The sequence below is a fragment of the Egretta garzetta genome, unplaced genomic scaffold, assembly GCF_000687185.1.
Source record: "Egretta garzetta isolate BGI_Z169 unplaced genomic scaffold, ASM68718v1 scaffold553, whole genome shotgun sequence".
In the NCBI taxonomy this organism is placed as follows: Eukaryota; Metazoa; Chordata; class Aves; order Pelecaniformes; family Ardeidae; genus Egretta; species Egretta garzetta.
In genome coordinates this window covers 2,102,652-2,115,846 of record NW_009259328.1, presented here as the reverse complement: position 1 = coordinate 2,115,846, position 13,195 = coordinate 2,102,652, and the positions used below count along the sequence as shown (strand labels likewise).

The 13,195-nt window shown below is 41.1% G+C and overlaps 1 protein-coding gene across 1 annotated transcript; it reads left to right on the top strand.

The window, feature by feature from the left end:
* Positions 1 to 4,489: 4,489 nt before the first annotated feature.
* Positions 4,490 to 5,917, top strand: HRH1 (histamine receptor H1). Its single transcript, XM_009636642.1, has one exon. The coding sequence runs from the start codon at positions 4,490 to 4,492 to the stop codon at positions 5,915 to 5,917; it is 1,428 nt and encodes a 475-aa protein (XP_009634937.1).
* Positions 5,918 to 13,195: the final 7,278 nt, after the last annotated feature.

Genomic DNA, 13,195 nt, shown 5'->3' with positions numbered 1-13,195 from the left:
TCCTTTGTCCTGGTTTCGGCTGGGATAGAGTTAATTTTCCTCCTAGTGGCTGGTATAGGGCTGTGTTTTGGATTTAGCATGACAATAATGTGATAACACCCTGATTTTTTAGTTATTGCTAAGTAATGTTTATACTAAGTCAAGGACCTTTCAGTTTCTTGTACTCTGCCAGCAAGGAGGTGCACAAGAAGCTGTGAGGCAGTATAGCGAAGACAGCTGACCCAAACTGGCCACAGGGGTATTCCATACCATCATGCCCATATATAAACTGGGGGATTGGCTGGGGGGCAGTGATTGCTGCTCAGGGACCGGCTAGGCATCAGTCAGCAGGTGGTGAGCAGTTGCATTACTTGTTTTTCCTGGGTTTTGTTCCCCTCTCTCTTTTTTGTTGTTTTCCTTTTCATTACAATTTATTATTTTTTATTTTATTTAATTTTATTTCAATTATTAAACTGTTCTTATCTCAACCTACAAGTTTTCTCACTTTTACCTTTCCTTTCTCTCCCCATCCCACTGGGGGGAGTGAGGAAGCGGCTGTGTGGTGCTTAGTTGCCGGCTGGAGTTAAACCGTGACTGTCCTTTTTGGTACCCAACATGTAGTACAAAGGGTTGAGATAACAACAGATCTGACCAGAGCGTGTTAAAATAAATTTGTTATAAGCATTCATTATGTTAGTTTAATAGTTTCTGGTCACAGTGTTGATTTATTTGTTCGCATGACTATGTTACATAAATCCTCACTGCGTTCCCTGTGGTGCGGTATGCATTCCCTGTGGCACTGTTTATCACTTCTGGGAGATGGGTCAGTATTATCATTTTACTGTATCAGTTTATGATATGATAATATTACTGGTTAAAAACCTAATTTGGTATTTGTATTTGGTACTGCTGTCATCTCTGTGCCTTGTGCGCCATCTCTGGGAAATTATTCATAATGACACTCTTCACCTTTTCTCCTTGGAGAACCAAACTATGGGAAAAAGAGGGGGTATGCTTTTGCCTGTTCTTTCACCTTCCCTTTCTTCTTCAGGCTAGTTACACCAGCTCTTGAGAATGAGGCTGTCTTGGGCACAGCAATCATGGAATGATTGAGTTTTCGATTCGTGGAGAAGTAAGGCAGGGGATCCACAGAACTGCTACTTTGGACTTCCAAAGGGCAGACTTTGGCCTGTTTAGGAGACTGGCTGACAGGAGGCAGCCCTGAAGGGCAAAGTGGTCAAGGAAGGCTGGGCATTCTTCAAGAAGAAAATCTTAGAGGCACAGGAGCAGGCCATCCCCATGTGCCAAAAGATGAGCTGGTGGGGAAGAAGACCAGCCTGGCTGAACAGAAAGCTTTGGCTGGAACTCAGGAAAAAAAGGAGAGTTTACGACCTTTGGAAGAAGGGGCAGGCAACTCAGGAGGACTACAAGGATGTCGTGAGGTTATGCAGGGAGAAAATTAGAAGGGCCAAAGCCCAACTAGAATTTAATCTGGCTACTGCTGTAAAAGACAATAAAAAATATTTCTATAAATACATTAGCAACAAAAGGGGGGCTAAGGAGAATATCCATCCTTTATTGGGTGCAGGGGGAAACACAGTGACAAAGAATAAGGAAAAGGCTGAGGTAATTAATGCCTTTTTGCCTCAGTCTTTAATAGTAAGACTAGTTGTTCTCTGGGTACCCAGCCCCTGAGCTGGAAGACAGAGACGGGGAGCAGAATGAAGCGCCAGTAATCCAAGGGGAAATGGTTAATGACCTGCTACACCACTGAGACACACACGAATCTATGGTGCTGGATGGGATCCACCCAAGAGTACTAAGGGAGCTGGCAGAAGCGCTCATCAAGCCACTTTCAGTCCTTTATCAGCAGTCCTGGCTAACTGGGTGTTAGGATCCAATTTTGTTGGATGAGAGAAAGGCCCCCTTGCTTTCTAGGCGACCTCACATGAGTCTGGGAGGCTAGGGGTGGCTAGACCAACCTCTCATTTCAAGTTCGATCCCTTCCAGCGAGATTAAGATACAAACGAGGTCAGACATCATAAATTCACTCGTTTATTAACTCTTTGGGGGAAAGAGAGAAAGCAGCGATAGGAAAGGAAGGAAGAAAAGATAGGAAATTAAGTAAGAGGTCTAGATGGAAGAGTGCAGTCATCACCATGGATCCACAGTGTCTTCTGGGGTCTTTGGTGGGGTCGGTAGTCGCCAGAGTCTTCAGTTGTTACTCGCAGAGTCAGTGGTCCCCAGGGTCTTTAGTGGTCACCTGCAGAGTTGGTGGTTCCCCCCCAGGGGGTCTGAGACAGCAGCCTTTTATAGGCTGTGTGCCTAAGGCACACGCTTGTGCATGCATTTCACCCGCTTTCTCTGTTCTTTGTTCCTTGGTGGGCAGGCACCCCGCCTGGGTGTCATGGTCTACTGCTTCAGCAAGCCTTTAAGACACTTTGTCTGATCTTCTCAGTTAAGCACACAAAGGAACAAGCTTTGAGACAACTAGCTGGCTATTCAGTCTTTCATATTGGGGAGGTCCCAGTTGACTGGAAGTTAGCCAATGTAATGCTCATCTACAAGTGGGGAAACTACAGGCCTGTCATTCTGACCTTGATGCTGGGGAAGGTTATGGAGCAGATCATCTTGAGTGCCATCATGCGATACATACAGGACAATCAGGTGATCAGGCCCAGTCAGAATGGGTTTATGAAAGGCAGGTTCTGCTTGACCAACCTGATCTCCTTCTATGACAAGGTGACCCACTTAGTGGATGAGGGAAAGGCTGTAGATGTTGTCTGCCTAGACTCTAGTATAGCCTTTGACACTGTTTCCCACAGCATTCTCCTGAAGAATCTGGCTGCTCATGGCTTGGATGGGCGTACTCTTTGCTGGGTAAAAAGCTGGCTGGATGGCTGGGCCCAAAGGGTGGTGGTGAATGGAGTTAAATCCAGTTGGCGGCCAGTCACAAGTGGCGTTCCCCACGGCTCAGTGTTGGGGCCAGCTCTGTTTAATATCTTTATCAATGATCTGGGTGAGGGAATTGAGTGTACCCTCAGCAAGTTCGCAGACAACACTGAGTTGGGCAGGAGTGTTGATCTGATTGAGGGTAGGAAGGCTCTGCAGAGGGATCTGCACAGGCTGGATCCATGGGCCAAGGCCAACTGTGTGAGGTTCAACAAGGCTTAGTGCCAGGTCCTGCCCTAGGGTCACAACAACCCCATGCAATGCTACAGGTATGGGGAAAAGTGGCTGGAAATCTGCCTGGCGGAAAGGACTGGGGGTGTTGGTCGACAGCCGGCTGAATATGAGCCAGCAGGATGCCCAGGTGGCCAAGAAGGCCAACAGCATCCTGGCTTGTATCGGGAACAGCGTGGCCAGCAGGACAAAGGAAGTGGTTGTCCCCCTGTACATGGGACTGGTGAGGCCGCCCCTCAAATGCTGTGATCAGTGTTGGGCCCCTCACTCCAAGAAGGACATTGAGGGGCTGGATCATGTCCAGAGAAGGGCAATGAAGCTGGGGAGGGGTCTGGAGCACAAGGCTGCTGGGGAGTGGCTGAGGGACCTGGGGGTGTTCCGCCTGGAGAATAGGAGGCTGAGGGGAGACCTTATTGCTCCCTACAACTGCCTGAGAGGAGGGGGTAGTGAGGTGGGGGTTGGTCTCTTCTCCCAAGTAACAAGTGACAGGACAAGAGTAAATGGCCTCAAGTTGTGCCAGGGCATGTTTAGATTGGACATTAGGAAAAAGTTCTTCACCAAAAGGGTTGTCAAGCATTGGAATGGGCTGCCCAGGGAAGTGGTTGAGTCCCTAGCCCTGGAGATATTTAAAAGCTGTGTAGATGTGGTGCTTAGGGTCCTGATTTAGTGGTGGACTTGGCAGTTCTAGGTTAACAGTTGGATTTGATGATCCTAAAGGTCTTTTCCAACCTAAATGATTCTATGATTATTCGTGGATAATTAAATTAAACTGCTGTATTCTCAAACTATTAGATGTAGTTTGTGAACAATCACTGGTTTGTTTAAAACTATTTAGTACAAAACATGTTAATTTGCTTTTTATTAACACACTTTATATTGGTTTGCCAATATGCAGTTTATGTTATGGTTCATGATCAGCTATTTAATGAGATATAAGAAATTCAAACAGAGAGGAGTGAAATCTCTGCTCCAGGTTCTGGGGTCAGAATTGTATGAAGCCCCATGAAACACCTCCACAAACCATTTTGGATTGGTTCCTAGAGCTTGCTCCAGTACTTTTCATAGAACACATCTTTAACTACCCGTGTGTAAAATGTTGGACTATTTAGGAAAGTCCAAAACGGGATAGTGCTAAGCTGAAGCACAGATTAGTTTTATTATGTTATTTTAGTACTACAGTAACTGAGCATATTTCTTTTCTTTTCTATAGTTCTGGAAATAAAAATCAGAAAGCAATCCAACACATTTTCATCCAGGAGTGCAAACCAAGACTGAATTTCCAAGGCCTGGACATCTCTGATTTTCATTCTGTGTTCTTGTGCAAAAGATGTCAAAAAACACAACAGAGAACACGACTAGCGCTCACTCAGCTCTTCTAGGTCTGTTTCTGGGAAGCATTTCACTGATCACTATTGTCATGAATATATTAGTACTATGTGCTGTGAAAACTGAAAAGAAGCTGCAAACAGTTGGCAATTTATACATTGTCAGCCTCTCTATTGCAGATCTTATAGTTGGTGCAGCTGTTATGCCCCTGAATATTGTTTATCTCCTAAGTCCTGTGTGGACTCTAGGCTTACCAGCCTGTTTGTTCTGGCTGTCAATGGATTATGTGGCCAGTACTGCATCCATTTTCAATCTCTTCATATTGTGCATTGATCGTTATCGTTCAGTTCAGCAACCACTGAAATATCTCAAGTATAGAACGAAAATGAGAGCATTGCTAATGATTTTGGGGGTTTGGTTGCTCTCTTTCATGTGGGTCATTCCAATCCTAGGATGGCCTGTTTTTGCTAATAATGGGAAAAGGTCAGTAGATGAAGACAAGTGTGAAACTGAATTCTCTAACGTGACCTGGTTTAAAGTGTTGACAGCCATTGTCAATTTCTACCTACCCTCTCTCATGATGTTATGGTTCTACTATAAAATATTCAGAGCTGTTCGAAAACACTGTCAGCACCGAGAGCTCGTCGATGGATCATATCGGTCTTTCTCAGAAAACACCCTCATACATCATAGTAAGATAAAGGATGAGCAAAATATTTGCCCCCAGAAGCAAATCTTAGATGAAAACACCCCTCCTAAAGACAAGCAAAGCTCCTGTCCGCCCAAAAATATGGAGGCAGAGCTTCCTTTCAGTAATCCTGACAAGTCTTCAAAGGCATTTGTTAGCAAGAGTAATAGGGAAGTCCTTAAGTGGAGGTGTTTTCCTCTCACCACTGCCCAGTCTGAGCCAGGCCCGGATGAAGCAGGAAAGAAGTGTGTGTGTGTAACAGAAGACAATGGAAATGAAGAGGAGCCTTGCTCACAAGATAGTGACTTAAGTGATGCATCAGACAACCATACTTTCACCGAGGAGGCACCCTGTAGAGAGCACTCCAGTCCTAAACCTGAAAGAGCCTGCAGTCCTCAGGACAAGACTGAGAACAGGGATTTCAGAGGACTGACTTACCTGAGGAAAACCTGGAAAAATCTGCATACCCATTCCAAAAGGCACATTCAAAGACGGCATGGGAACAGGGACAGGAAAGCAGCTAAGCAGCTAGGGGCCATAATGGCAGCCTTTATGCTGTGCTGGATTCCCTATTTTGTATTATTTATGGTAAAAGCTTTCCATGGCCATAAAGATTTTTCAAATCTACACATGTTCACTATATGGCTTGGCTATGTGAACTCCACCTTAAATCCATTCCTGTATCCTCTTTGTAACCAGAATTTCAAGAAAACATTCAAAAAGATCCTTCACATTCGCTGATATTGGTGTGATGTTTTTGAGCTAAAAAGCAGCTCAAGCGTGTAACCAAACAAAGTGTTCCAGTTTCAAAGACAAACGCCATGGACAAAGAAGATGACTTTGGAAAACTGTAATTTATAAACAAGTGTTTGTAAAAGTGGGAAACATGCATTTAACAGCTTTAACACATTTGAAAACTAATTCAGATCAGGAATCTGAAAAGCTCAGGGGCAATCTCAGAACTGTTAACACTGTTGTGCACATTTTACAATTTGAGATTACCTCTTTCATCATGTAGAACAAAAACTGGAGATACAAGCAGAGATCTTCAGTGATTATAAACTATTCAGCTACAGAAAAAGAAGAAATAGAATAAGGTTTCTGAGATTCACGAAATACATTTTTCCCTTTCAACTTACTCTATTAAATATGGGAACACATTGCTTGTGAAGGGATATCTGCAAGAGGAGGTACTTTGCATAGTCAAAGAAAGAAGCTTCATCTGTTTAAAAAAATCTGCCCTATTTATTTATAGCTTCCCTCAAATCTAAACTTTTTTGAAATGTTGAGTCATATTGTAACCTATCATATCTCTCCGATATCATGCTTGCTTCATTTATACCTGTATGTTAACTTCACTGAAAAAAAAATAGCATTTTTATGTCCTGGAAATTTTGCTAAGACTTCCCATACTCAATGTATTATCTCTATCTAGTCAAGCAGAGTATGCTGTTGTTTCTAGACTTAAAGAATATAGTTTATTATAGACTACACATATTTTCTTCCTCCTACAACTTGGCAAATAACCTAGGCATGCAGTGGCAATACTAATCCGTATATCTTGTAGTAGGCAAACTCTTCCTACTATAATGAGGCAAACTCATGAGCAACAACTCCAGCTTGCAAAACAGAAAATAAAATACATTAAGTATGTTTACCTTTTCTATCCCTTATATTTAACTGCATTTTATAAATCATGCTGTAAATGCTGTAAAATAATTCAGGAGAAACACACAAAAATAGAATACTTTAGTTTGGAAGGGATCTCAGGAAGGCATCTAAGTACAACCTACAACTCAAGGGGTGGCTTTGACATTTACATCATGTTGCTCAGGACCTCATCCACAACTTGAATGGCAAACATCTGTAAAAACAGCTTCATCTGGAAAAGCTAGGAGACAACCTTGTCAGAGAAGTTTGTAGCTAAGGTTTACTCTACCGACTTTGAGAATTCACTTGCTCAGCCATTAATTTAACTGTTTCTAAGTACCAATTCTAAAACCAGACATGCGCTGTTGTACAACAGCAATCAATCCCTTCTTCCCAAGTGCAGTCAGGTATGGATTTGTTCCCAAAGGAAGAAAACGTAGTTCCTCAGCAAAAAAGAACATAGCGGGACATGTTGCATGAGCTAACTTATCAGGAAGATTACAACTTCACAGAACAATTACACAAACATTAAAAAAAAAAAAAAAAAAAAAGAGTATACAGATTGGGGAGTGGGGAGGAGAATTGAGGCAGAGATCTCAGGGCCTATATAAACCAAGTATCTCAAGACTGCATACCCACCTTATTGTGGCACACCAGTAAAGCATTCATTCCTATTCCTCTGCTACGGAACTAAGCGAGAGAAACATTTTGAGCAAATACTGGGTAGTATGTAAGTTTTAAGAAGAAATCACAGAACCAGGTCATTTCAACACCTGAAGTCACATTTGCATGTAATGGTGAGTTTATGTAAGTCTTTTCCATACATTTTGGGAAGGATGATTAGAGACGCATCCTGAAGTTTCAATATAAAAAGACTGTCCTCCTATTCATTTTGTTGTGCTGATCCATTTACCACTTCCTGAATGTTTTCTTGCTTCTGAAACTGCGCAGTTAGCTTAACAACAAAGTTCTGATGGAACTGGAACTCCTTCAGCTGAGTACTGTCAAGAGTTCGGTGGGATGAGTTGAAGGGATGTTCTGTGTAATATCTTTATTACATCAGAAGTGAAAAATGTTAGCTTAATGATTGGAGGAGAAATTCAGAATTCTATGTTCTTAATTAATGACCTTGAGCTACTTAGAGTCCCTCTGTGCCACATATGCCTATTTCATAAAGTGAGTATGACAAGACTTACAGTAACAATGCAACACTTAAGATGTTTGCATGATGCTCATAAATTTTTTATATAATACACTAACTAAATGCAAAGTATTATTATCCTCTGCCAGTTTTATTTCTCTGAATTAAACACATGAATGTCAATTGTTGTATTTAAAGTATTCAATATTAAATGAAGCCCTAATATCTCTGCATTTTAATAAATTGGAAAAATGTGTTAAAGGAATAAACTTAAGTTCAGTCTGTTTCAATGTATCATACAAGGTTCAGAGATTAGTTGACTTTGGTCTCAAGTAGCATACAGGAAAAACTGCAATTAGGGAAATCAAATCTAGGAGAAAAAAAAGGCAAAAATACAGAGACAGAATATAAAGTCAGCAAAATTCATTCCAGAATTCTGACAGCCTTTTCACCACAGGAGCAGTATCTGCATAAGTAGTAAAATACACCTTCTTTTGGACTACAAAGCAGCATCTTTTGAAACATATGTTCTAATACAATGGCCTTTCACAAACAATTGCTCAGATTCACACCATTATGATCTTTTTTCTATTGTGATATGCAACAGCAATCCTAGCCAAAATGGATGGTAATTTAGGTGAGCCCTGGGGAAATAAAAAAGCATCACACTAAGCCAGCTACAGTTATTAGTGTACACTGCTGACACATGTTCACCCAAAGGCTACTTAAGAGTCTATCATCTTGATCACAACAGTTGCCTTTTCTGACTTTAAAATGTATTAATACATGAAACAGCAACCTAAACACGATCTCTGAAAATTCGTCTAAAAATGATAATGATTATAATAAAGAATACCTCTGGTACAATTAAAGAACATTCAAACACAGAACAGCTAAACCTAGGCAAATAAAGATGCCTGAATATTTTGTATCTCCTTTCATTTTTATCCATAATCTTAGTGTAATTGTGTTCATAATAAAGACAGGGAAAGTTGTCATAGTGGGCCTCTCTGATGTGATAGGTATAATAGATAATAATAAAATAGAAGAACAGGATACTGCCTATTTTAAACTTCCAATTATCAAGGTACCTAACAGGATTTATCAGTTTATTTTACTGAACAGGCAATTCAAAAGGCTCTGGATGTAAGAGAAGCAGAGGAAAGCAAATTAGGGTAAGGAATGGAGAAGCCTACTACCATGTAGGGCCAAGCCTCAAGAGAATATTCCAGGTGTGGTTTCCTGTAAAATATTTTCAATGTTTTCCAGCTAATAAACAAGGTCAGAGGACACAGAGCTTTAAAAGAACATAACAAATTTCTTGGAATTTCTTGGACTGGAGTGCTACTTTGATTAAGGTGTGGTGAGAACAACCAGCCTCAGTTTTAAGAGGCAAGAAAATATATTCTCACAATTTTTTCTGTGTCAGTGGTGACACCTAGTGGGTAATGAGACGATCATTATCTCATTTTTTTACATCACATCAAATACTGTGTATCATGGAAGTTTATTAAAGGAGGGGTGCAATTAGCAAGTGGATCCCGCCATCTAGTACATCGCTCTTCTCCCATATTATTTTCAGGAAATGTGGCACTCAGAAAAGGAAGCATTAGTGTAGGTGCACATTTTGGCTTCATTCCATCATCTAAAAGGACTCCATTACATTCTCTGGGAGACCACTTTGTGATGCACTTTGTGATAGCACAATAAATGAAAATGGCTGAAAAGATTAATTTAAAAAATGTATTTCTAATCCTAAGATAATAATATAGAAGCACCATAGACACCTCCAAATAGTTCTAGATCAGGTCCCAAATTCTGCAGATTGCTGTATCTTTCCATTGCTATCAGGGATGCTAGAGGACTATCCTCCTAACTTAGCTGGGATGGCTTAAGTCCCTAAAGATTAAGTTTAAGAATAAGCTTGAAAGTTTCAGTGCATGCATTGCCTCCACCAGAACGAGAATTATTTGATTTGGAAATGCCAAGTTAAGTTTAAATACTATGCATACTTATTCACTTTTGTTCATTCATGAAGTACAATGACAAAAATATTAATTTTCATAAAATTATTTTACTATCAAAAAATTAGATGGTAAAAAGAATAACTAACATTGACACCGTGTGAGGAATAACTCATGAAAATAATTTGCATTCCTGATACCAAATTCCAAATTATCTTTAAAAATTATACATACCTGACACTGGAATAAATAATTTCTACACAGTCATCTTACAGTCTAAAATAGAAATATAAAAAAATCAAATGTGAGATTTACACCCTATACATGCACAGACACATAATCACACATACTAGGCTACTACAAAACTGTTGTTTGAGATCTCCAGCAGTTAAAAAGTGTAAGAGATGGCACTGTGTAATTAAAACGAATGCCTTCAGTAAAATTAAATGCCTTTTGTTTTGGTCAGGCATAATTTAGGTCTTCAAAAACAACACAGTCAGACTTGGGACCTCAACTCAGGTCTCCTACCTGGCAATCTAATTTCCACCTTACTAGATATGAATAATCCCTCAACACGGTTCTTTGAGGGGTAACAACTGTTCCTCTGTATTGTATCAAAGTGCTCATAGGAGAGGCACCCACCTGTGCCAGAGATATTAGTGACGCTGTTCACAGAAGTTTTATTAACAGGGCAACTGCAAGAGGATACCTTTTTCAGCATGATCCTACTTTCTTCCACTACTGATTCCAGGCTTGTAATTTTCCAGTGTTCCACCCTTGCAGCAGTAACAGGTATACAGCATAGGGCTAGATGACTTTTGATAGTATTTTGTGTGAATAAACTGATAGAATAGTTCTGCCTGGTTCTGCCTATATTTTGTGATCTTGTTCACTGAGAATGTCATATAAAATCCATTTAAATCCTTAAATGGAAAGAACTATATAACTCTAAATAAATATTTTTATTAAAACTTATAACTTAATCTAATCTGAACAAAAGAGTTCTGAGAAGTTATCTTCTGCAAAACATGCTGAGTCCATATTCCACAAGAAAGGATGAGCTTGAATCTACTTCTATTTTATTCTCATCTTCAACTCCAGAATGATTTTCCCTTGCTGCAAGATTTTGCTTGGGCAAATTTAAAGTCCTACCTGTAGAAATACGTGTCAAAAACACCCAACAGATTTGTTCCTTGTTTTTTAAAGAGCCTGTTTTCTAGTTGATTACTATTCTCATGTTTATTACAGACACTTTTATTTGCTTATAGGAAGATCTCACAATAATCAATCATCTCCAGCATAAAACTCAGATGAACTTTGTTATAGCCACTTTCCTGAAGATGCCAGGCAGAGAGAGATCTTTGACTGAAGCTGCCTCTTTCTCTTACATTTTAAGACTTCACTGTGGTGTGCTTGTACATATTCGTCAGCAGTTTCATGTGTAAATCATGAGTTTATTTCACAGGTCAGCTAGTCTGCATAAAAAAAGATTGTCCAAGACTGCAAGCCTACCAGATGCCATTTCCCATTTCCCCAAAGCTACAAACCTTCTGCAGAAATCTAACTCCTAGGGTCTGATTTCCTTTCAGGTACAACACGTCTAGTACAGATAATATGAGGATGTGGGCTCACAGAATAGAGTCCCTCTTGCCCTGTACTGGTATTAATTCTCATGACCTATGTTATGTGCTGACAGCTGTTTTGCAAACCACATTATGAAACTGGAACTGTTCAAAGACTACAAATCTAAGCTAGGTTATAGTTCTGTGGAGACTGGGTAACAACACTCCAGCTATTTTGATGGGATGTCATCAATGTTCCTTTTATATTACTTGTAAAGAGAGAATACAATGACCAAATAAAAATGACAAAGTGATAAAATAAAATCTTTTCCAATCTTGGGAAAATAAACTGCAGCACTGAGTTACGAGGTGTCCAACAGAGTAAAGGCATTACCAATTCTAATAAAGTGAGTGGCATGCAGAATGAGGAATTATAGTATTTTACTGACTTAATGCAGTTAGATTCATGGTCTAGCATCTATAGCAAACTTCCCGGGTTCATTCCAATTTATTTTATTTGTGAAATTCCTGGAAGGACTATTTGGCCCACGCTCTAGAGCAAGGTCCTCTAGCCAAACATGATGTCTAAATTTGCATCATTTGCAACAATGAAAATTTTCTCCTAATGCTGCCTGAACAATTGTGCATACATGAACTTACCCATGCTTATCTGACTGGCAGCTTTTCCTCCCAGTTTTGCCGGCAGCTTCTGCAGTGTGGGTGTTACTGCAGTATTGTGTGCCCCAAAATATAAAGCAGCTCTGGCAAATTTGTTTTCCCTGACAGGTAAATGACACAAACTACCTAAAGAGGCAATGCTTGTTTTGCAGAAAACATACTTTGTTTTGTATTCTAGATGTGCAAAAATCAATATAGACTCATTAAAAAATTTACGTTGGAAGGGACTTTCGGGATGCCACCTAGTCCAACCTCCAGCTCAAAGCAAAGCTAACATCAGAGTTAGATCATACTGCTCAGAGGCTTGTGCAGTCAAGTCCCCACCGATGAGAATTACAAAGCCTCTCTGGGAATCTAATCCAGTACTTGACCAGACACATTTGGCAGACGTGTCCCTCTGTATTCATTTGGAATTTCCCTTGTTTTGACACATGCCCATTTCCTTCCCACTTTTTGTTGTGCATCTCTGAGGAGAATTTGCCACCATCTTCACTTCAGGTTCTGCAAGACTGCCATTAAACCCCCTCTAGCCCTGTTTTCTCCACACCAAGTAAGCCCAGCTCTCCCAGCCTCTTGTGTCACATGCTCCAGCCCTCAGACCCTTTCAGTGCCTCTCTGCTGGCCTCCTCTCCGGTTGTGATCCCTCTCTCGTACTGGGGAAGCTGGAGGGGATGGACACAACGGGACATGTACCTCCAGGCGCAGTGACAGGACTTCTGAGTAGAGGGAAGTAGTCACGCCCGGCCCGCCGGCCGTGTTTTCACAACTCAGCCCCGACACGGCTATTTCTCACAGCCGCGGGGAAGCATTGCTCGCTCACACTGAATCCCCGAGTGCTTTTTTACTGGCACGTCAGGGCCATGTTCAGAGCAGAGCACCCCCGTGCAGCTTCACGCAGCAGTCAACCGCAGCGGAGGACAAGGCAGGTTTCAGCCTGTATCGCTTCGTTTCTCACTGGCGCCACGAGCGGCGAGGCGAGCGTATCTCCTGCCCGCCCGTCTGTTCGCACGCTCATCACGCACAG

Coding starts and splice junctions, on each gene's coding strand:
- HRH1 (XM_009636642.1), top strand. CDS start 4,490: ATGTCAAAAAACACAACAGAGAACACGACTAGCGCTCACTCAGCTCTT.